This window comes from Aplidium turbinatum, chromosome 1 (assembly GCF_918807975.1).
Source record: "Aplidium turbinatum chromosome 1, kaAplTurb1.1, whole genome shotgun sequence".
Taxonomy (NCBI): domain Eukaryota; kingdom Metazoa; phylum Chordata; class Ascidiacea; order Aplousobranchia; family Polyclinidae; genus Aplidium; species Aplidium turbinatum.
Genome location: NC_137472.1, coordinates 56,751,198 through 56,776,103, shown reverse-complemented (window position 1 = coordinate 56,776,103; position 24,906 = coordinate 56,751,198). Strand labels below are relative to the sequence as shown.

General features: G+C 37.3%; 1 protein-coding gene and 1 non-coding gene across 2 annotated transcripts; both read right to left on the bottom strand.

Annotated features, from left to right (window-relative positions):
- Positions 1–5,100: 5,100 nt before the first annotated feature.
- On the bottom strand, positions 5,101–23,952 carry LOC145767594 (chondroitin sulfate synthase 1-like). Its single transcript, XM_082579449.1, has 8 exons — positions 23,826–23,952; positions 17,060–17,238; positions 16,597–16,852; positions 15,539–15,701; positions 9,145–9,379; positions 7,326–7,486; positions 5,701–6,714; positions 5,101–5,313 (listed from the first exon to the last, which is right to left on the bottom strand). Exons 1-8 carry the CDS (start codon positions 23,873–23,875, stop codon positions 5,101–5,103), a joined length of 2,271 nt encoding a protein of 756 aa, XP_082435575.1. The 5' UTR covers positions 23,876–23,952.
- Positions 12,027–12,133, bottom strand: LOC145785088 (U6 spliceosomal RNA). The gene has a single exon (XR_014291119.1). It is a non-coding gene; the product is annotated as a U6 spliceosomal RNA (small nuclear RNA).
- Positions 23,953–24,906: the final 954 nt, after the last annotated feature.

Here is a 24,906-nt window from a genome sequence, read left to right as displayed (position 1 = left end):
TTTGTTATGTTATTTTATTTATTTCGTTTTTAGGAAAAGTGGGGCCCTCTGTCTGCTTTAGCACAATGGTTAATCCAGGCCTGGCCTAAGAGGGTAAATTTATTAAAACAGAACAGCTACTTCAGAGCAAACTGGCTGGAACACCCGGTTAATATAATAAAAAAAAAAGAGCTCAAAATGTGGATACCAAAGTCATGTTCAGCAAGCGTTTCGAAAACTATACTGTCTTCAGTGTTGCTTAATGTTTTTAATAGCACTGAAGATGAACAGTTTAGTTTTTGAAACGATTGCTGAACATGAGCTTAGCATCTACATTTTTTGCTCTTTATATTTTGAATCGAACAGATGCTGTTCGATAACCGCACGATCTAGTGATACATTGTGGGCAGAGATGGGCAAGATCACCAAGAATAGGTGATCTTGAAGATCAAGATCACCAAACTATGTGATCTTGAAGATCAAGATCACTTTTTGTGTACTTGAAAAAGGTTTTGATCAATGATGTTGCAAAAAAATAATTAGGTTACTGTAAGCAACCTGGGTAAATGTATATAGTTGGTATTGCTAACTTTTACTTTTAACTACTCGATCGCTGGCCTAAGAATTGTAATGAGTTAGTGACTGTTGCTATTAGGCCTATCGATTGTTGACGTAGTTTGCGTAGAATCGCAACGTCACACCCAAGGCCGAGGTTAATTACAGTAGTACTGAAAAAGTCGCAAAATTTGCAATTACTTTTATACTTTTTATTTATAATAAATAAATAAAAATAAACTTTGAACTGCATCATTTTTTCCAAATTTTTGTCTGGTTCATGTGGGAGTTTTTATACGTGTTACTAAGTAGTTTTAACTTTCACTGTGCACCATTTATCTATCTGGCAACCTTGATACTGTTGTCTTCTATCAAAAAAGTTCAGGGGTTCGCGGTCAGACAAACCGCTCCATACTCAGACCCTAAGCACACATATCATATTAACAGTGGGTTAATGTTAATAGTTGTCACTAACTACTATGTACAGTATGAGTTCTAAAAAAATGCCTCTATCTAGTAAGTAAACTTCAATTTTAAAGTGATCTTGATCTTATTGTTCTTCAAGATCAAGATCACACAAAAAAAGTGATCTTAGATCAAGATCAACAAAAAAAAAGTGATCTTCAAGATCAAGATCACGCCCATCTCTGAATTGTGGGGTGAATTTACGTCAGCGAGATGGTAAACACGGACGAACAAAGCTGAAAACCCCAAACTCCGCACATTGCAAGACATACGACGGAATAAATTTTACGTTTTTGCAACTTGCTCAAAGCCAACATATCATTTCTAACATAATTGAAAATAAAAAAAACTGAGATGTGACTAAATAGCATTCATTTCATATGCAAACTTTTCATTTTCTAACTCAACTGCACAAATAATTAATTATTCAAAAAAGCCGCAACGAAAAACGCCAAATACACACAACTCGGGCAACTTCAGTGGGCTACCTACAGGCAAGTGTCGGTCGGGGGCTATACGGAGACGCCGATTCGGAGACAACCGGTTGCTTTTTTGAAAATCTACCGACGGCTTCTATATATTTAATAAATTTGTAGGGACTATCTAGGTAGGCGATTTTTGTGTTTCCCTTCTCATATTCATGCAAACAAAACGGTTTGTTGTAAGTGTTTTACAGCAAGGTAGATGCAAATTAGCTAATATCTAGCAACGATTTTTATGGGTCAGGCAACTAATTAGGCAAATGCAGACAGTTGTATTTTAATTGACAGCGCGTTAATTATAAAACGCTGTTTGACAGCTCTTTGTTTAGCTGAGACTTTTCGGTCATTTGTCCGAAATCTTCAAAAACGCATATCTAGGAATTGGAGTCTCCGATACGGGCCATTCCGGAAAAGTGTAGTAGTTTTAAAATCATGTTGATAGCACCGAATCCCCAGTCTGAAGAAATTGGCAAGTATTAAAATGCATGGAAGTGAGATCATCCTACAAAGAAAGAATCGATAGTTTTTAATTTCTCTAAGATAGCTCTACAAATCGAAAAGTTCTTCACATCTGTCACAATCCCTGTCATTCGTGATTGGCTAGCTCGCTAATTCAAACAATGGATCGGAATATACAAGAGTGAATTCTAATGGAAACACGTTTATAACTTGATACGAAAATCACTTAATGGTTTGGGTAGGACGACCAACACACAATGCCCACAGCAAGAAGGCAAAGACTGCATAGAAAGACAAAGAAAATTGAAAAACTATCATGACAATAAAATTCATGGTTTGAAGGATCATGTTCACTGTGATTCACAAATATAACCTTGTAACTGCTAAAGGTTGCTGGAAGCATCGCAGAGTCGAGGGAATGTGAATGTTTCAGTCACACAAACACAATGAACTTGTTGGTGTTGAAACTTTCAATGTTGTGATGTATTTGTGATGGTATTAGCTCATGACACACATTCAGACAGATATTATGTCAAATTGTAATTGCCCACGCCAATTTAATTATCAGCAACCAAATCTAACATTCTAATTCGTTTTTTCAATGTAGTTTATTGTATAATCGTGGCCTCTGAAGTGATAGATCAAATGATGAGTTCTTACGCTGTCAGTTTTTATTACGCAAAAAGATGCCCTTTCAGGAATAGGGAAGCGGTTAACCGTATCTGTTACTGGCGTAGACCTTATGGTCTCGCCCTCTGCTAATTCAGCAATTTCACATAGAAGCAGTGACGCTAGAAACCTGAGATTTCTTGACTTTTAGTTTTTTTTCTTGCCCTAACTTTTAATCCCGATTATGCTGGTATCCGATAATTGTGAAGTTTACAATAAACTTTTTGTCACAGCCAGTTATAAAATGCAAGAAATTTCCTGATATTCAATAGCTTGATTGACAGTTTATTATTAGCGTGCGGTTTCATTTTGTGTTTGCTATTCATTACGCGACGCGCTAAAATTCCATTCTCCACCCAGGCAGCAAAATCCGTCGTTTTTACATTGATTCAATGTCGATTTTGCTGTCTGGGTAGGGAGTTGGTCTTTGACGCGATATGAGTCATTCTTTTTTCTTGCCCTAACTTTTAATCCCGATTATGCTGGTATCCGATAATTGTGAAGTTTACAATAAACTTTTTGTCACAGCCAGTTATAAAATGCAAGAAATTTCCTGATATTCAATAGCTTGATTGACAGTTTATTATTAGCGTGCGGTTTCATTTTGTGTTTGTTATTCATTACGCGACGCGCTAAAATTCCATTCTCCACCCAGGCAGCAAAATCCGTCATTTTTACTTTGATTCAATGTCGATTTTGCTGTCTGGGTAGGGAGTTGGTCTTTGACGCGATATGAGTCATTCTTTGCTGGCGGACATCAATTAGAAAGGTAATTTATTGTGCAAATTGCTTTGTAGTGCAAAAAGTGCATGGAATACTGTTTGTACAGAAACGGAAAAACAAAATTGATGAAATTCTGTGTTCTATGCAAGAGGACTTTCAAAATAAAATGTGAACTGAGAAATTTGACCAAGAAATGGCGAAAATAGGTCAAAAACCGAGTCTTTATCACCTTTTCTACCTAAAATACACAATCACGAATATATTTTGCGAAATAAATTGATTGAAGTGATAGATAAGGCTTTAGAGTTAGACCAAAGGCATACTTTTTCCCGTTGTTATTCGATATAAGCCGACGGAGTAATTAGCAATAAGAGAGACGTAGACCTGATGGTCTCGGCCAGTAACTCTTGCCTCCAAAAGGAAGCAGTGACAGATACGGTTAAAAGTCAACGCAGCTAGTTAAAAGGAAATCGATTCTTATGAATCATGATCACAACATTATTACATCACAAGGGTATTTCATTTGCAGAGTGGGACTCCAGACAGCAAATCAGTCGTTTTTTTACATTAATTCAACATTTTTAGACGTTGAATCAATGTAAAAAGCTATTGACTTGCTGTCTGGGACGGTAGTTTAGCTTTTAGCAGCATCACCGCCACGCAACTAGATTGAAAATTAATTTGATGAAGAATCGATTCGAATAGTATAAACATATGAAATTAAATAGGCGCAAGAAAACATGCACAACAAAATAAACATAGTGCTTAAAGACTTTGCATAATTTAAGAAAGATTGTAACAGTATCAATAGAGCCATGCAGGGCTGCGATTTTTTCTTTCTTGTCAAACGACTAAAAATTCTGCGTTTGTTTGTCGAATAGTAATATAGCGTCACAAGAGTCAGATAAGCGTTTGGCCGCGAATTACCGCACAAGTTGTATGGATGTACGGCAGAGTCACTTAAGGTTTTAATCGCACGCTGGTTGAGTGATTGCAAAGAAGTATCAAGCGATAATTTGTGTACCTACCGGACGTGTATATTATATATTTTGCTTCAGGAAGAGAACTGTTGTAAAAGCGAAGCTGAGGATCGCAAAAGAAAAAAGCCCTTAAGCTATACCGCTAGCGTAACCTACTGCGAGATTTTTTACTCTGGCATCTCTCTAGTCTAGCTTAGTACGTAAACGGTTATGCACGCCCCGATAGCTCAGTGGTTATGTAGTGCAACACAGTCAACATAGTTAATTGGCTCATACGGCGAAGTACAAATTGGCATAGACGTAAAAGTAGCCTACTTCGATTATTTTATCTAAGTTATAAAAGAAACCCGTTGTGTCGAATAGCACGAAACGTGTGTAGCGAAATGTTTGGTGCCAGGCGTTAGAACTTCGATCAAAGCATTTTCCCGCAGTGTTCAAAATTGCGGCGCGGACGCCTTGGAAATTTCTCTCGTGAAGCGTCGCTTTTTGGCTTTGCCTGGAAGTACCTGGCGCAAGAAAATTTACGTAAGTCGGCACTCTTATGATTGCATGCATCACGTGATGCTCCTTCCGATTGTTCCTCGACCTGACTTGACGTCCTCTATCAGTTTTTTCCCTTTTTTTCGCAAGGCACGGCGTTTGTCGAATAGTGACGGCGCGTGTCGAGCGGCAAAGGCAAAAATCGCAGCCCTGGAGCCATGCACCATGTAGATAAAAAAACATTAACTTACTATTGGAAGTACATGGAAAAAACTAAAATTTGATTAGATATAAAAACGCATCTCTTGCTAGCTCTCTTCCATGAGGAGAATGCTGTCACTTTCTCGATACAAACGGTATAAAAATGTCTTTGGTCCTGAATGGGAGGCACGTGAGAAGACGCAGCCTTGATAAAGCTCCGTGGTTGCAGAAGGATCACAATACTTCTCGTGATAAACATGGACTTGAGAAGGGTCGGCACTCTGAAACACTTCTAACTTTGAAGCTTCGAGAACTGTGACCTGAAAGTAAAAGAAATCGCTGTAAGAAGAAACCTTCTCACAACCAGTGTTCTTTACAAAATATTCCAGGTAATAACGTGATTGAAACCGCCAGAAAGATCAAGAAAAGAAAAATGATAATGTCGCTCACTCAGCTGTAGCAAAACTCCACTACCTAGGCGCCGTATGATTAAGGTATTGCAAAATAATTGACTAAGTTTGCAACACAATGCACTGAAATCTATTTTTCGATGTCCCATTATGACATATAGGCGTAGACGGGCACACTGGGATTAACTTACAGCTAGGGCTCACCGTACAAGAAGTAAGGTTTGAAAAAAATACTCAATTGATTGTAAAGCAAGTACGTCACAAATGATAAATTTACAGCAGACTCAACTAACTCACCAGATTATCGTCATCTAGCACATCGTCTGTCTTGCCTAGAATAGCTTGCAAATCGCTCTTGTAGATCGCCAAAATGCCGTCGCGGGAGTTCCACCAGAATCCGTCGATGTCTCTCAAGGCGAAATTTGACGGGGGCTTGGACTCCCTGCTGTAAACAACTCCGGGGTCGTACTGGGTGAAAAACACCGGGTCGTAAACTTGCTTGCCTTGAATTGTATTCTTTCTGATGCGATCCAGGACTGACGAAGTAAACGCCAAGTCGATGTCGCTCAAGAATATGATTTCGTTGTCGGTTTTGACCATCTCGCTGCCAATTTTCTGGCCTGCGCTTCTTGAGAACTTCATCCCGGACTTGACGGCATGGAAAACTATCATTGCGTCAGGATACTCGTTCAAAAGATCATTTATTTTCAATTCCATTCGCTTTATTTCTTGATCGCTGTTGTAAATGCGTGATTGATCTGAAGGGATTTGTTTGGTTTGTCCTGCGTTTGCTTCAATGTTCAAAGGATGTTTTGGAAAGTGAACCATAATCAAACGAACTTTCTCTTTCTTCCTTAAGCAAGCGCTTTCAAAATATTTCAAAAAAGGTTCAAAGTTATCATTTTCCCCTTTAAACGTGACAATGAAATTGATGAGTGGCCTATGGTAAGTTTTCCTCCTTACAGCATCGATGTTTATGTTATAAGGTTCGCGGAGAAAGTTGATATTTTTGACAAATGATTTTCTCTGATACACCATCCGGCTTTGCTTGATTGCATGAGGACCAACGACCCAAGACACAATATCAAACGAAAGAAGAGGATTCAAAAGATAATAGCTGGTTGCTATGGTGAAACTATGTATGTTGCCAACGTAGGGTTCAAAATAAAGATGCTGGGTTAATTTTTCCATCGTATCATGCAGCGTCTGCGTCAGAGTGAAGTGCTTATCCATGGCAGTTTCTCTTTCGTTGGCCTTGTAACTCTGTGAGGCCACAATCGCGTTCCATTGCATGGTTTTGGGATTAGTATCCTTTAAAAAAATATTTTATCCACTCTGATACCAGATGGCAACACTACCCAATCAATGTCGAACAAAAAAATAAATTTTAGGAGCTAATTCCAAATCGGAAAGCTATTTTTCTCTCTCCTCAAAACTTTACGATATTGAACGAATAATAAAGCTTTATTGAATGCACATTGCACAGTTATTACAAGATATAAGAAATTGTTTAAAAATGAGAAACAATAATTTATGCTAAACATAACATTATTTTTTAAACTATACAAAAATAAATGAAAATGCCATGAAAATACGTATGTGTGCTTTCCATAGAAAGCTACTTTTCGAAATGTCAACCCTACATGCTTAGAAAAAAAAGACCAATTCAAGCAATTGGAAACAAGGCCAAGAGATTACTGAGAGCAAACAGGATGGTAAACCTTAAATAAATCATATACCACAACACTTCGAAGTCAATTTTTGAAGGTAAAACTCTTTTTCAAAATCTCACTAAGCGGAGTCACATTTAACGGACAATAAAACGATTTATTTTTTTACATAGAACAAAATCGTAATTTTCCTAGGGTTAAACATGAAGAGATGATCAAAAAGGAAAAAATAAAGATTTCACAGTCACCTACCATATTAAGCCAGCTTTCGCCCGGCTTAAAATTCTTTTGGATTTCTCGTTCCAGTCGAGTAACTCTAGCCATGAGGTCAGCTATCTTCTGCTTTAGCTTCAAGGCATGGAGATTGTATTGGTATTCCGAGTCTTTGTTGCAATGAAAACTGACTCCCTCATCTACAAAATGCAACTTTTAGGCATCGCTGAACAAGGTTAATCAGACGACCTTCTCCCCACACCCACTGGTAACATTTAAAGTTTTTTTTATAAATAATGGTTGTAAAATTATCTCACCACTACTCAGTTTCGACGTCGTCAAGTGCTTACACCCATGCATGTGGCAGATACTAACAAATATACAAAAGATTCACGCTTAAACTGAAAATTCAGGAGGTCAAAATTTTGTCTAGCCTGTCATTGCCAAAGACATGTGACTTCAATAAATAGATCGAATTGTTTTGCTGTAGAAATTCATCATACAGAAATAAACAAAAACACACCAATTTGTAAACGGCGACCTGAAGGAAGAAAACAACGCCAAATGGTTCACATTAGGCGGTCATGGGCCACATCATACCAGTCTGCTACTATTTGGAGAATCCGATTCAGAGAAATCCAGATTCAGCCTTTTCGGACAAAACCATTCGAGATTTCTAAAATCTCACAGCAGCATTTGTTTATTCAATCAAATTAGCTTATAATAGAGGTCAATTAAATAAAGTCTCCGGAAAAAAGTCTTATAGCCTATACACGCAAGATGTCAGCTAATTTGCCTGGTCTACACTACATAATATTTTGAGCTGAGCGTGGCGCATTCTTTGTTTATTTAAGACAAAGCTTCTCTCGGCACCAGCGCCGAAGTCGGCCTGAAAATGTCTGGTCATCGCAAGCTTTTTTTATGCTCTGGAGAGATTCGCTTGACCAAGGTTCTGGCTCAAAATTTAGTTTGAGCTCAGGTCTTGGCATTTTGTGGGACTTCGGTGGAAAGGCAGTTTCAGTTTTCTGGAATGATGGTACTCTGCTTCAGTTAATAGGTTAGTTGGTGTGTGTAGATAAAAATTAAAAGGTTAGATTTAAAAAAGTCTTACGTTGGCCTACTTAGCTGTTAGTTTGGTTAAGGTGGCACTTCACTAGGCTTTTGGTATGATTAAAGTTGGCCTTCCAGCTAGTATGGTGGTCCTACCTCTTCGACGGATTCAAACTATCTTTAGCTGTTGGTCAGGTTCAGGTAGCACTTCACCAGGCTTTTGGTCAAACTTGGGTTGGCCTACCTGCTAGCCTTGCATGATTGCAGTGTTCAACTGTACAAGTTAAAGGATAGCTCTAGGTCTACAATACTATTCTAGATTATTTTCAGTTGACCTATTACACTGTGTCAGTACAGCGATGGATGCGTTTGATTGATAAGTATAAATCAATTGAAGGCGAATTTCCAGCCAGTTGACTTAACCAAGCAGAAAGTGACGTTGTTAGCGCTTGAATGCACACGGTCGCAAGATCATAATTGCCAGCGTAGACAGTTTTAGTCAGTCGAGGCTTGACAAGGCAGGCGTTTGCGCTTTTCGGGCTTGTAGTGTAGACCAGGCTTAAAACAATAACTTTCTCGTTTGCATGGGTATTGAAAGGTAAACACAAAAACTGCTTAGTGCTTACCCAAACGATTCCTACGAATTTTCTAAATAACAGAAATCGTCGCTGGATTTAAGAAATCACCGAATCGGTTTTCTCAGAAAAAAAGGCTGTCTCCGAATTGGGATTTCCCCGAATCGAATTCTCCGAAACCGGCCATTCCGACATCATACGTATTCAAACAGATTATTTTTTCGCCCACTAACCTAGCTCAGTTTGGGTCACTTCTTTGATGTTGCGCACCATCACCCGTTCATGATATTTCTGAACAAACATCCTCCCAAACTGCCACGACCAGGAGCACTGCTCTCCAGTGGCGATGGTCACACAACGGCCTAGCTCGATATCTTCGTGTTCGGTCATCAAGTGCCCCAAGCAATGCTTCAACTTGGGGGCGAGTTTTCGAAGGAGTGCTTTCGAAAAGATCATCCCCGGCCCCCCCTGAAATGAAAAAATATATACATGTCGTAATACGTCATAATACCATGTGCAGGCCTCGAAATTCACGGCGGACACGGCGGACATGTCCGCCGTCACAGCATGCGATGTCCGCGGGAAGTACCATCTAGATCGGTCATATTTGTCCGCCGAGAAATAACACAGGAACTAGCGATACAAATCGTCATTGCATAGCACGAACAATTGTTGCGAAAATATAATTTCTCGTGCATTCTAACGCACATCTAGAAAATGTAAATACTGTAACTTTCGATTTTTACGTTGCTTCAACGATTGATGACATTGAATCAGCGTAACAAAGGTGAATTCTTCGCTAAGAATCTATGGGAATAGCAGTACTTCTACACTAATCAGTATCACGCGCAACTTAGTTTAAGTCTTACGTCACAATGTCTGGCTTTGATCCCCCAGTAATATTGATAAGGCAAGGTTGGTTAAAAAATTAGGTTATAAATACGAGTAGGCTATAACAGCAAGATGCAGCAAAATTTGTTAAGTTTTGGTATTATACAGTGAAAAAGAAAAGGCTCAAGAAAAATTCACTTTCGCTCACATGACACGCAAAAATAAACGTACCGTAAAGAAAAAAGCCAAGTGAAACTTTGCACAGCAGAATATAATAGCGTTAGTGTAGAAGTTTTCCGACTCGTGCCCAGAGCATTGTGACGCAAGAAGCCACACGACCTCGTTCGGTGGAAATTAATCAGTTATGCGGTGTAAGCAGAGCTCTACACGGCGCTTTGACTAGAGCTTCAAGCGCACGTCGTTGGTCTGATGAAAGCCTTTCAGAGTGACTTCGCTGTAATTTTAAAAAACCTTCTAAACCGTAGTTATAGTTCTCAAATGGCGAAGAATTATCAAGATAAAGTGATTAAATATGACGATCGACGTTTAAACTCGTGTGTCCGCCGTGAGACTTAATTTGTCCGCCGAGATAGCTGCTCAGACCGGACACGTTTGTCCGCCGTCAACAAAAACGAATTTCGAGACCTGCATGTGTGTGTCATATTACGTCGTAATTAACAAGTGGTGGCTTTCTGAGCACTTGCAGAGCATCTACTGGCGTTTTAAAGATAAATGTTATGCGCTTGTTTAAACAAATTATATATATCGAAAGACATCAAGAAATAAGTCCATTCACCCAACTGGATATGAAATTAATTACATTGAGTAAATGATTAATGGCAAATGCAGCCCAGCAGGTGGCATGAGGTAAACACCACATGTCACAAGTAGGTTTAAAAATTACGTAACAACATGAAACCTTCCTGCGAAAGGCTAAGCATCTGCTATTGCTTATATAATAACACATTTCCTCCTTCATCTTTTAGTAAAATTGAATACTAATAGATAAAATTTAATAAAAGTAAAAAGAGCGAGAAAGAAAAAGTCCAAAAGGAACAGGTGAAGAATGAGGCAGACAAAGTCGGACAGAAGGAAAAAAATGCGATGGACAGAATGAGATGAAGAATACTAAGTGAAAACAATTGCTGCAAAGAAGGAATTAGCCAACCCCACCAATGGTAACAAAACCTCATTTGCATGATGATGATAAAAGCATAGCGGCGAGTTAGTGTCTTGCAAATAAGCTCCATGTTGCTGCGGTACTCAGGGGTTCCACTCAAGATTTTCCTATTTTTATGATTTTATGCCAAAAAGTAAACAATTTTATGATTTTTTTTATGATTTTTCATCAAAATTTTATGCTTTTTTATGATTTTACATCAGAGCTCGATGTTTTGCTATGTTTAATTTTTTTAAAGTTTTTCCTTTTACAGTATATCTTAAAGCAGGGGTCACCAAATGGCGGCCCGCCACGCTGTATCGCTGCGGCCCGCGGAAGGTATCAGCGTACAAGTATAACCAAAATATACTTTTCTTGAGGAGTTAAAAAGCACGAAGGCAAAAAATAGTGGCAGCCGTGGCCGAGTGGTTAGCGCGTTGGGCTCGCAGTCGAGAGCCTGCATGTTCGACTCCAGCCACCCGCACTTGCTGTTGTTTCTCTGGGCAAGAAACTTAACGATAATTGCCTCTACCTAGTGATCGATTTCGAGTAATGGGTAATACCAAATTTAAGTCATAAGTAAAGTAGACAACCGGAAACAGACATTGCAGTCGGCTGCAGCGTGGGTCAGGTGTATGTCGGAAGGCGTACACCGATGCATAGCGCTCAAGTCCGCTTTCCCGCAATGCAGGATAAAGATAAACAAACAAACAAAAAAACTTTTCGGGGAGCATATTTTCGCTTTGCATACGATTCCACAAGCCGACCAATCAGATTATAGTTCTAGGGGGGGAGTGTTTAAAGTTATTCCAATGCGATGTCCAGCCACACTGTTCCAGTGGTTGATTAAAACGTCTGTTTTCGAATTTCGAAATTGTCTGTGAGCATAGGGTTACTTATTTTAAGTTTGCAAATGTCATGTAAACACTAGTGTGCGTTTCACCATTATTGGGTTTCACGAGCAGTGTTCCTTTATGCAAGTTTGTGTTGGCAAAATAGGTCGGTGTGCCAACTCAATTTATAATAAATTGGCAAAATATTATATATAAATTTAAAGACTTTTTCTGATTGTAGCCTATTATGAAAATATTTAGCTTAGTACTGCAAAATGTTTTTTTTTTAAAAAGAAATATGGAACGCTTCACGATTTTGCGTGTCATCCTTGCGCAGGAGTCATGCTAATTTTCTCTGTATCGTTTCAATTTTAGTGTATGTACTGCCGAAGCAAGTACTGCAAAATGTTGTTAATCAACAAATTCTTGCCACGCTAATAAGCACCGCAAGTGACAGTTGTGTATAATAAAAGAAAGACGGTTTTATAGACTCTCACAAAAAGGATGAAAAACCAACTCATTGCTTCTTTAGAGGGAAGACTGTTCATGAATTAGGCTACGATAGAATTACGATTTTTCGGTGATTTCCACAAGCGTTTGTTTCATGGTGCCTGGTTTCTTTTTCCCTGTTATTGGAGCCTATTTTTCGCTGATAGGCCTATGTTTGCAGGTCACTATTGTTGCCTGTATTGCAATGTGTCAAACGTTTCCTTGTTTACTGAAACTGTTAATTGCAAGATATCTTTTGTGAAGCGAAGTGACCACGCCACTCTTGCTTGGCGATGAGTATTCTGATGAAACCGCTCGCCTCGCTATAAGTGCGCAAAACAAGTGGCCTCGTTTATTAGGCATTGTTAAAAAAGTCAAAAGTGTTGTAAAAGGAGCTTGGCCTGGCAGTAGCGTTGTTCGATTAATTTTGTTGCTGCGGTATTCTAACATAAATATGAACAACATGTAACGTTGGATACTGGGTACGAAATGCGTTCTTTTCTAGCATAAGAGTCAACCTACTTAACATTTTATTAGTGCGGCCCGCCACAGCTCTCCTTAGTGCCAAAGTGGCCCGTATGCAAAAAAGGTTGGTGACCCCTGTCTTAAAGCATAAGCAGCGATTACAGAAAAACAGTCAATGCAAGTCATCACGTCAAAGCAAACATACAGCTTTTGAGTGGAAGTAGAAAACATAAAATACTGAAAGCTTGTTATACTTTACATTATTTCAATATGGTCAAATTGTTTAGCTTAGTACCAAATTTTTGATTTTTACATGCTCAGTTCTCCATCACAACTAAATTTTATGCTATTTTATGATTTTTTTAAATCAAGCAAAATTTTATGATTTTATGCGGAGTGGGAGGGCTGGTTACTATTAACCATGCAAGTTAAGTGTGCTGAAGTATGCCGTGTTGTCGCAACCATCCCGCACTCGATAAAATACATTTTACTCAAAGCGGGGTCATTGCACATGGCTAGCCATGACCCAACCCGCAGCATCAGGCTGAAACAGAAGGTTTTATCTTCGCTCCTGAAATAAGTTCCAATCATGCTAAATGCGAAACTCAATCTATAAAATACATTTTGCTAAAAGTAGTTGGCCTGAATGTAAATTCATTTTGGGTAGAGAGGTAACTTTTTTAAACCATAAACAGACGTAACTCAGAAAACGTTAGCTTATTGTTTTTATGATGTTAAATGTAGTGTTGTTGCTGAGTTATGTCTGTTTATGAATGTAAATTGGTCATACACCAAAGCAAGGCAATCTGGCTTGCGCTAAAGTAACGACGCCAAAATGTCGTGAACTTAACTTTAGGATTTGAACGTGGATTTAACGAGCATTCCATTTTAAAATTTCTTAAGTTCTTCTGATTTTTATGTTATTAATATTGCAATTGCTGATGAAGTCAATGAGAGTATCTGCAGACAAACACTTGTTTTGTTTCATTGCCAAACATTCCTTAACCAAACGCAACAGTAAATAAGCGTCAACTTAAAATGGTTTTATACAAAAGATCTTTCGCTATTCATATCCGACGAACTTCTCATACGAGTGTTTAATTTACCGTTCCAAGAATTCAAAAAGAAGGTCACTTCCCAGGCAGCAAAATCGGTCACTTTTACATTGATTCAACGACGTTAAATCGATGTAAAAATGGCAGATTTTGCTGTGTGGCTATGCACACAGCGCACTGTTTGCTAGATTGAAACTGTAACCGCTGTTCAAGAGTGTTTACTGTTTATCATACCTTTTTGTGATGAATTCCTTCATAAAACGAGTTTAATGACTAATGAAGTCAATACACGGTTGAAAGTGGTTTGGCAAAGACTAGAAATAATACTGGCCAACACAAATTCAACGCAACCGGGTTAAAACAATTTCTGACAACGTCTTTGTTTGCATTGCTTTAATAAGATACATAGCAAGCAAGCATGGCAATGTACCACAACCTTTCAAGTAAACAGAGTTTGAAAAATAATATCTCGCGGCCGAAATTATAGAAGCTGCTGGCTAACGTTTAGATTTTTAAAAGGGTTACACATATTACGAAAGTTGTTGCGATTTTCGCGGTTCACCTCTCTAGCGTATAAAGTCTTGTGTTTTCGTCTATTGCAATGTTTTTCAACATTTCCTTCAACTTAGGAACACATTTATAAAAAATAATAATTGGGGAACAAATTCAATAAAGTTGAAGTTACGTCACGGCATAGCCAAATAATTACAACGATCACAATTTTCACGTTTTTAACGTTCGCGTTTTGTCGCTTCTACCTTTTTCTCGACCTTTGCTATGTTGACGTGTATTGTTTTGATATGATGGTCAGAAATAAAAACAACTGAACTGAACTGATTTTAGTGTTATATTTGGGTTTGGTTTGAGGAGCATAACTCGGGGAGAAACGACCAACTCACACACACCTAGCCTACTGTATTTGTAAGTTAACGCACGGTTCTTGTGTCTGAAGCAACAAACATGTATATTTTTACCTTTATTTCTTTTTATTGGGTAATAGAACCTCAAAACATTCTCAACGTCACCATGATAGATTCACCAAGATAAAACCAGATGCGCTTTTCAGTCCCATTAAGTGCAAAGCTCAAGTAAATCTTTATCGTAGTATCGTGGGACCTAGACATTGGCTGTAGCGGTTCATTGACATCTCTCTGTTAAGGAGAAAAGACAATTTGCCGAAAAAGAGGACTTTGAAAAAATGTGGTCGGAATGCGCGCGGCAGCGATGAGGCCCAGATGACAAAGCAGATGCGGCCAGTCCTGTTTTTTTTTCGGTCATTGACCAATTTTTTAGCAAAATGTCCGAAAAAAATATATAGTCAATTCGGTCAAAACGTCCGAAAAAATATATAGTCAATTCGGTCAAAATATCCGAAAAAAGTGTTGCAAGGTTGAGTTTCGCTGATGAACGTGGAAGAAACGTTTGTCTGTTCTAACTTTTCTCAGATAAAACACGACAACGTTTCTCAGCGAAACTTAGTGTTATAGCTAGTCAGGAAGTGCAAATTTTGGTTTGTATCAGCTACTTGAAAGGAAATATTTTCATCAGAAAAAATGACCGAAATAAATAAAAAATGACAGAATTTTTTCAAGTCATTTCGGACAAATGACCGAAAAGTCTCAGCGAAAAAAAAAACAGGCGGCCACTTCATTCTTTCCTCGGTCGTCTGCCCAAATGCATGAATAATGTTTCGCTAAAATCAACAAGCCTGTAATGTTCCATCATCTTACACCTACACATTACCCACCCAAGCGTAAAAAATTGTCCCAGCAAATGACACAGTTCATGCTCTTACCATGCAGTAATTTTCGCCTGCTTGAACAAAATCATTTTTGTCTTTCCCCTTCCCCACGTTCCCGATGTATAAAGGCTTCGACGAATTAATGTTGCTCAATACAACACGCAGCTTGTCAATGTCAAGATAGGCATCATCGTCGAGACGAACGAACCAATCATATCTGAACAATAGTCACGTGTCATTTTTTACTGACCAATGGGAAAACACTACTGTCTAAAGTTCGTATTGCAAATAAAAACTAGGTTTAAAACGTTTACTTTACCATGTTATACTGACTTTGTTTACTTATTGGGGTTTATCGTTCGATTGTATCCTAAATAAAGGATCCTTGTATACCTTTTTATCCTCAATAACACCGAGGCAGCAGAACAGTGAGAGACATCGGCACCAACTTCAATAGCCTACATAACTTAGTAGGAAGCTTGTTTTTTCTAAAATTACATTCAACGAGCCATCAGCGGTTTATAAAAACAAACCCGTTCTGGCATTTGGGTAACAATATGAATTGTTGGATGCTTTACGTTTCACCATAAGTTTAAAAAGATTGCTATTATTGTGATCGAGTTTCTGTTTATCACAAAGCAAAATACCATGACCACTAGATATTGGCCATATGGCGGCGGTGGACAAACTTGCCTCGCAAATCAGTCTTTTTAAGTTGATTGAACATCTGCAGACGTTGTATCAATGTAAAAAAATGATTTGCAGGTGGACAAGCTTCATCCGTAGTTTAAAAGCAGATGTGCCGAACGTCGTTTATGAGCGCGGTACCACTGGCAATGACACAAGATATGGCTATAAAATTGATCACAACCTCCCTTGTAAACCATAGCTGGATCAAACAAAGCCGTGAACTTCAATAAACAATCATGAAATAGTACGCAGTGGTCGTATAGACTGTAGAGTGTAGAATACCCAAGTCAAGTGGTACGCAATTAAATGAAAGCCACAGACCAAACAAATTAATTGGGAGTTTGGTTGAAATAAACAAAAACGCTTTTATAAGCAAATCAAATTAATTTCTGTAAGATTTATTCTTTCTACAAACTTCCTACTTGTCCAAATACATGTCGTGCATAAATTTAATCATTGAAAAGCACTTCTTTTGAGGAGGATACGCAACGTCAGTAACTCCAGCTAGCTGGATAACTCTGATTCCATTCTTTAAGTAGGAATCCACGAATCGTCCCTCTTTGTCGCGTGTCCCGTTGTTATTGGCAAATATCTCAACTTTCACGCTCGGGTGCTTGGCCCAGGTATTGATAGCTGCTTCAACGCGAGTGTCCATCTTGTTCTTCATGGACATCATACCTGAACAAGACGTGAGTTGTAAGCGGAACAAGCTGAAAATTTTCAAAACAATAAATTGAAAGCGTCTATCTATGCATTCTCTTTGAAATGTCTACCGATACCAAGAAATACTTTGCTTGCAAATCCAATGAAAACAAGAAGATGAAACACAACATAACGGCATAAGTCGACCTGTAGACGATATAAAGGAACACAACTATGATTTACCAATGTAAATGGTTTCTTGTGGAGATGCTCGGCTCTCTTGTGGATGGGGGCGCAGCTGCAAGCTCCATTTGGGAAACAACCAAGTGCTTTGTATGCATAGTGGTTTAGAAAATGGCGATTTTAAGTGCGGAGAAATATGGTACCCGACGATCAAGCCGAGAGATAAGCTGATGATAAATCTGAATAAAAAACACACAGGAAAGTGTAAAATTCCACAGTTTCAATCAATGCATGTAACATGCAATATTACCGTACGGAAAACACATTTCATAGACCAGAAAAAAAAAGTTTAACAGCTCACTTCATGCGACTTAAAACGAAGTAAAACATGACATTTTAATAATACCGTATTTCACTGAGTTGAACATCGCCTAGCACGATTAACTGGTTCTGGTTCGAACAAGAATTATTCTTGATTCATTTCTGCTTTACAATACCCAAGTGATACGCAATCAAAAAAAAGATTGAAAGCCACAGATGAAACTAATTAATTCGGCGTTTCGTTGAAATTCATGAACGAAGAAACTTCAAGATCAAGTGGCGCTGATTTGACTATCGGGGTGAGCGCTTGAGCAACGCACTCTAATGACTGCTCTCCATTCAGCGGCATCTAATGAATGGAATAATTCCCCGACAACACTTCAACAAATGGAAAACTTCACTCTGTCAATCTCGGTGACCGGGCCGCGAAATATTTTTTCCCACGAGATTTTGTCTCATTTGCATATTTTGGTAAAAGTTTGGATTAAAACCGTGTGAATTCAGCGTTTTCTCGTTGGCAAGGTTGGTTCAGTGGTTTCATCCTTGTCTAGTGATCGTGAGAACGAGGATTCGACGCCCGTCGAAGTCAAATTTTTTTTTTTTTTTTAAATAATTTTTGCGGTGCACAAGAGCTTTTCAAAAAAGTAGGGTTAGGGAAAGCTTATATTTTATTATCATTGCAAAATTTCATTGGCAAATAGTTATTTCGCAATCTGAATCAACCAATCTCTCAAAACACTTTCGGAAAATCTTACTTTTAGAGTGACTACAATCAATGAGACAGAAATCTCGTGGGAAAAAAAATTTCGCGACCGGGCCTGCGTCAGTGGTTCAAAGCCTCTACAAGTATGCGAAACTGCCAGGATTAAGCTCTCAAAGAAGCTGTTCCAGTCCAGAAAAAAGATTCAATCGATGAATGAAATCTGCAGTATTTCTGTACCTAAGCTGTTGGCTGGTGGTGAAAATAGCTAGAACAGCACCAATAAGAAGATACTTTAAGTAGAAAAGCAAGTCATCTCAGTGTCCACATATCACTAAGTGAACGATCACCACCGCGTAGTTTACTTTTTGTCCCATCCAAGCTTACGTCCGGCGGTTGAAGATTAGGATAAGAGGACGGGAAGGCAAGAAAGCTAATCTACATGACTACTTTTAGGCATGGCATTGCCTTATGCCTATTATCCAAAGAGCGGGGAAATACGGTTAAGTTGAGCGTTTTAAATTGCTACTAAAATTAGATTTCATTTACAAAAGGCGCAGCGTAGTACAACAATGATAGCTTTCACCTTTCATTCGTAATAAAACTACGTCATACTCTAAAATGTAAGGAACTTGGTAGCCAACTGTAACGTGGCAATGAAACAAATATAAACCAATATTTCCAGTCGGCTAGGTAGCGTGCAATTTACGCACGGGCAAGTCAAACCTGTTTATTTCGTCTTTATAAAACTAATGAGCGTATCCTTGCGGAACATGCGGTGCCACGTTATTGGTTGTTTCCGTGGCTCTACAAGCAACAAAGGAAATACAATAGCGTCAAACTCCACTCTATCGTGTGAGTTGATCACGTTTTGAATTACAAAGTAAACCAAGTAAAGATATAACGAAGTCGAATTGTTGTTTACAGTGGACGGGAAGTTGTTGATTTGATACGAAATTTCCTCTCAATGTTATTTGGAAATTAAATAATTAACTATTGAACTTCCTATAGGCTACCAAGCGTTGCTACTTAGGATTTCAAAACAAAAATATTTTCGAAATTATTACGGTATATCAAATAAAATTTGTTTTCTACTACTGATCAAAAATTTTGCCATTGGCTCTATGGAATGTGCATTTCCGCAATTGATCTTCTGATTCTCGGCTAATCAATTTCCGTTTGAAGTGAATTGCATGCAGCTGTTCATACTTGAGCGGTAGTAAGTTACAAGACATTGCAACTTGCAAGAGAATGAACCGCAAGGAAGTATTGAATGGTTTTACACTTCACAGTATAGAAACACACAAGAGCCAGTGAGCCACACATGCTGTATCATTACCATTCATGCTGGGATGTGGAAACACAATGATATAATGCGATATTTAATTTAAAGCTTTGGCAAAGGGAAAAGCGAGAGTAAAGTGATGTGGTCTATTCTTTTTCAAGTTAATTTTAACAATGTTAATTTTAAAAAGTCTTAAGACTTTATATAATTGAAGCAGTTCTGCAGTTTAGTAGCTTATAAAAGCTTCCTCGGTAATCGTACAAACTGGAGCTGCACTATCTCCCCTTCTATTTCAGCATAAATTAATATCAAATAAAAATGTAGCATTAAAAACAAACAATACAATCTTATGCAGGTAACTTCAAGTAAAAAACATGCAACAGTTGCCGAACTTGTCACTTTCTTTTAATAACCAAGCAAAGTGTACTATATATATAATATAAAAAAACTTGATTTTGAAGATAATCTGTTGAGTAATTTTCAATGTTTTTAAAAAAGCAATCAAAGCTATATCAACAAAATTAGCTAATCGCATACTGGACAAATCTCAAACCAAAGCACGTGGTCCTAAAGAAAAACACCAGTTAATCCCATTGTATTTAATCAAATAAGTCGACTAGTTGCATAGAACTAATGTCAATCTGTAAATTTCTATCACCTAAATAAAAGGTGTGAAAAGTCCGGTGGTGCGAACAGTTTTGGTTACTAGTTTTCATTGTTGATGAAAATAATCACTCTATTGTTGTCACAATATATGAAGAATTGTCAGTTGAAATAATATAGATCCTCCCAGATTATAGTTTTGTAGCTAATCTGTGTTCCTAATTTAAATTGCCCTATTGTTTTTGATTGTCACAACAGCCTGATTGTTTTAGCCTGCTCTATTGTTTTCATTGTTAAATTTGCTTTGGGATAAGGTTTAATTCCCTGTCAAATACTTTATATATTGCTCTGTATTGATATATGAGATGGCTATCATTATTATACTCTTACTGTTCTCAGAAAGACTCTCAAAAATGCAATTATATACCCAGGAATTGTTTCAAAGCAATCCCTGACTGGTGCATTTGGGTAAATTGCTGAATCGAATATATTCAAATCACATCCTTCAAACAAAATTAAACTTTTTTGCTCCAAAATTATCAATACGGTACTTAAATAACACAGTGGCTAACTGGTTATACAACAGTAAGAAAACTACATAATACATCCCACATCATAACCAACAACAGCGTTTGTGTATAAAGTACCGTACTACAGCTAAAAGCCCAGAGTATATGGTAATACAGTACTATCACAATTTTGATTAAAAAGGCAAAAGCTATATATAAATTATTGGAAAAGAACGTTTAAGATATTATTCAAAAACAAACTGTGTGCTGGCAACTGAAATATGAATGAAGAAGTTGAAAGAAGGTTAAGAGCAGGATGATAAAGTGCACACAGTCTGGGTTTTTTTTTTCGGTCATTTATCGGTCATTGACCGATTTTTTAGCAAAATGTCCGAAAAAAATATAGTCAATTCGGTCAAAATGTCCGAAAAAATATATAGTCAATTGACTATATATGACCAAAAAAATAAAAAATGACCGAATTTTTTCAAATCATTTCGGACAAATGACCGAAAAGTCTCAGCGAAAAAAAAAACCAGCACACAGTTGACATGTGATTGCATAGCCTACTGCATGGAGTGATGAAAAAGTACCACCCAGTTGATAAAAAGGAAGACTAGAGATGAGAGAGACCATAGACCAACTGGCAACCAAATGGAGTAAGATGGTATGGACATGTGATAAGGAGGGAGGAAGGAAGTTTTCTTAGAAAGGCACTAGATCTAAAGGTGGATGGGAAGAGGAAACGCAGTCGTCCAAGAAGAACGTGGAAACAACAAGTGAAGAATGAATTTTAAAAAGTCGGACTGAACTGAAGGAGGAAGATGCAAGGAACAGGGTGAAATGGAGAAAAGGGATTAAAACAATTGCTGCGCGAAAACAATCGGCCACCCCCACTAGTGGAGAACAAACCGACGATGGATTATGATGATGATGAAGACCTCACACCACAGAGGCCCAGCCAACAGGGTTTTATAAACAGTTCCACATTGCCTAACCAAAAACCATTGAGTAAACGTTAAAAATGGTTGACATAGAGAATCTTTGTTTGAAAGTAGGGCACACAAAATCACAACAAGATATTAAAAGAAAGTGATAAAGAGGAATACGATCCAATAGATGGCTTCAAAGAGAGTATGGTTAAAACTTAAAAGTGAAACTGAGATAGGGAAAAAGAAGACCCCTACTCCAATCAGCGGAACAGACTGTGCACACACATGCGAATGCAAAGAGATAAAAAATGCAATTTCATGTAGACATAAAATGACAAAAATGTATATAATGGGGTGACTTAAAAAGTCAGAAACTGCAAAAAATTCAAAATACTTGGGCTACAAAGATATAGTCCATGTACAAATTTAAAACCACTTTTTCAAGGACGTCTGGAAATCGTATTTGTTAACTTAGAAAGATACTCTTGTCAAGATATTTTCACACTCCTTAGCATGTAATAATTTGGTGGCATTGTTGTGTATACTAAAATTATAATAGCACTTTTTGTAATGCTGCTTTGATGCCAAACTATGTTCAAACACAACTTATTCTGGTAGAATAAATCTATGCGACCTGTGTAATAAAACAATATGTACATAAACAAAGCGGTAAATAATGCAATGACAGCAACACTCGGACCCTGAACAAAAACATTTCTCATTGACTTGGCTTGCCTGGTGTGAAGTTATGGAGTGACATTTCTAATGAACTGAAAAATAATACATCAAATATAGTTATTACTATCTGAAGCCTTTACAAATTGTTTCACCTAACGGATCATCAGAAGGTCTTATTCAAATAGAATCTTAAAAATAAATCAAAAATAATACATATATATAATGTTTTTATAGCTAAGTACAAGTGTTTTCTTGGTCAATATGGTAAAAAATTCATATTTGCTGTAATGTTGATATTTCGTTGTTTTTTTGTTGTTTTTCTGTATTGGTGTTCATATTTCCGTTTTTTGTTTTAGTGTGATTATTTGTTTTTTGTTTGTTTGTTTTTTTATTACTGTGTTACCTGCAACAGGCTAGGGTGGCAGCTGACATAGATGACTTTACTGGTCTTTCGTTGCCATCCTGTTGTGCCGATAAACACTCAATTTGTATGCACTTTTTGTTTGTTTATCGCCAGCAAAACAATAAACTGAACTGAACTTGCCTAAGTGTACAAAATGGTGATTTATGTGACTTTAATGTTTAGATAAGTGGATTAAACGAAATGGCCTGTTTCGCTGAGTCCGATTCGGTGAGTCCGATCCCTTAACGGGGGATTTTTTCATTTTTTTTTTTTAATTATCGGGTACCGTAGCCTAATTATTATTGCCGTTTTAGGGTTTGGGTTTAGGGGTTAGGAACTCACCAAATCAGACTCACCGAATCGGACTCACCGAACCAGACTCACCGAATAGTAGCAGACCCTGGATTAAAGCTATTTATAATGTTTTAAAACAAATTTAAGTTTAACAATCACTCTTCAATTTAGCAACAGTATTGATAGAAAATTTCACAACAACTTTATAGAAAAATCCTTGACTACATAGACTCCACACATAATTAGGTCCAATGAAAAAAGCATAGCCTACTGTTCTTAATCAACTGTAACTAGCTTTAATTGAAATGAAAAATCAATAATGCCATATGACACTAGAATGGTGGCAGTCTTTAATAATACAGTTTGAAACTAAGTTTTACAGTGATGGTATGAGCTTTAATCAATCAATGGTTTATGCATCAGAAACAGTACGATAGCCTACATGTTCGAAATATGCAAGTTGTATATACACTGCAAAAGAGGCACAAGTTCCCATACTGACAGGCAGACAACAAAATGACCATATGGTTTAATTGCCACCTACAGAAATGATAATTTTGTTATTTCAGACATAACAACAAAATGTAACAGAAAAATACAATGTTTCATTGTTCCCGTGCTTCAAAATACACACCAAAAAGAAAACAAACATATATTTAGGATAGAATTACAAAAAAAATTAGCAGTGGTTAGATTTCCATAACATATCATACAATTTACGATTATCAATAGCTTTGTAAAATTAGGGCTTTTATCTCTTTTTTAAAACAATAATATGATAACTTTTTCAAGCTGTTTGGATCCTATGACCAGACCTAGGGACCCAGTAACCTACATGGATTTTTTTCCAAGTCATACATGTGTTTGATGTAGGCTATCTTTATGAATAGATGAAGCATTTGTAAGTAAATCACAATACGTAGAGGGATATATTTACTTTGTACATATGGTTTTCAATTTCAATGTTGTATACGTCCTTTAATTTCAAGATGTTAGTTTTGAAAAATAAAAAATTGAGGTTTAAAAATAAAAGCTTAATTACAAAGCTACACATCAAGTATAAAGCTGCAAACCAAGATTCCAATAGTTTAACTTTCATACCTGAGTGCAAGTTTGAGATCTTTAAAAATTCTTAGTTGAGTTAAGTCCATAAGCTACTGCCTTGCACTAAGATCTAGATGCAGTTACTGTAAGCTAAAACGGCTCCTCATTGCATAAAACTAAAAGCATGGTCTATAAGAACAAAAAGATAGTATGCCTGACATTAATTGATATAAGGTATTATATATAAAATTTTACTCATTGTGGCATATATCAAACACTATGTGGCTCATTTACCTGAAAGCTGTTCAACAAACGTGACCCATGAACGCAGGTTGTAACTTACAGGTAACGTAAAAGTCACACCCAGTGCTTCCACTTTCACAAAGCTAGATTACCACTTGTATTACCACATTTGTCCTCAGATTACCACATTTTTTACTTTGATTTTCTTCCCGATTGTAACCGTATTTCGACTTACTTTTACATTAACAAAGTGGCTATTTTTACCCACTTGTTGCCATGGTTACAATCAGGTGTTGCCAGAGTTAGGATTAAAGTTAGGAAGGGTTAAGGTAATGGTTAGACTTAGGAATAGGGTTAGGGTTTTGATCTTTACACAGAACTAAAAAAAAATTCCAAAATGAAAGTTTTTGTTTTCAACAGCTTTAAACTTTTCTCAAAATAGGAGAAAATTCTTTATCTGGCAACGCTATTATTTGGCTATATTTACACTAGGTATATAGTGTAAAATAAAGTCTAAAACAACTACTCAGTTTATTAACAGTAGCTAGGGACAGTGGCATAATGGGACAACTCGCTTTATTGATTTTTCTTGCGATATGGACAGCTGGAGGGTCACTGCAAAATTTAAAAATTGGCAGAACTGCAAAAAGTTTTGTTTGCTTTTACGCAAATTCATTTTTAACAAATGAAATGCTATATTTTGCGTGAGGTTTAGGATGCTAGAACATCGACAGAACTTTGCTACAGCAGTGTGAGGTTAACTACTGTTACCACTGTAGCGTGAAATCTATTGCTGTGCACATTATTATGACTAGTGTAGCATTACATAAGCATGATATCACATATTTTCATACATTTATTTTGGCAATACACACTTTGTACACTCGTAGACATG

Coding starts and splice junctions, on each gene's coding strand:
- LOC145767594 (XM_082579449.1), bottom strand. CDS start 23,875: ATGGACTTAACTCAACTAAGAATTTTTAAAGATCTCAAACTTGCACTC. Junction 16,853..17,059: donor ACAAGAAACCATTTACATTG/GTAAATCATAGT, acceptor CGTCTTGTTCAG/GTATGATGTCCATGAAGAAC. Junction 15,702..16,596: donor CACGACATGTATTTGGACAA/GTAGGAAGTTTG, acceptor ACTATTGTTCAG/ATATGATTGGTTCGTTCGTC.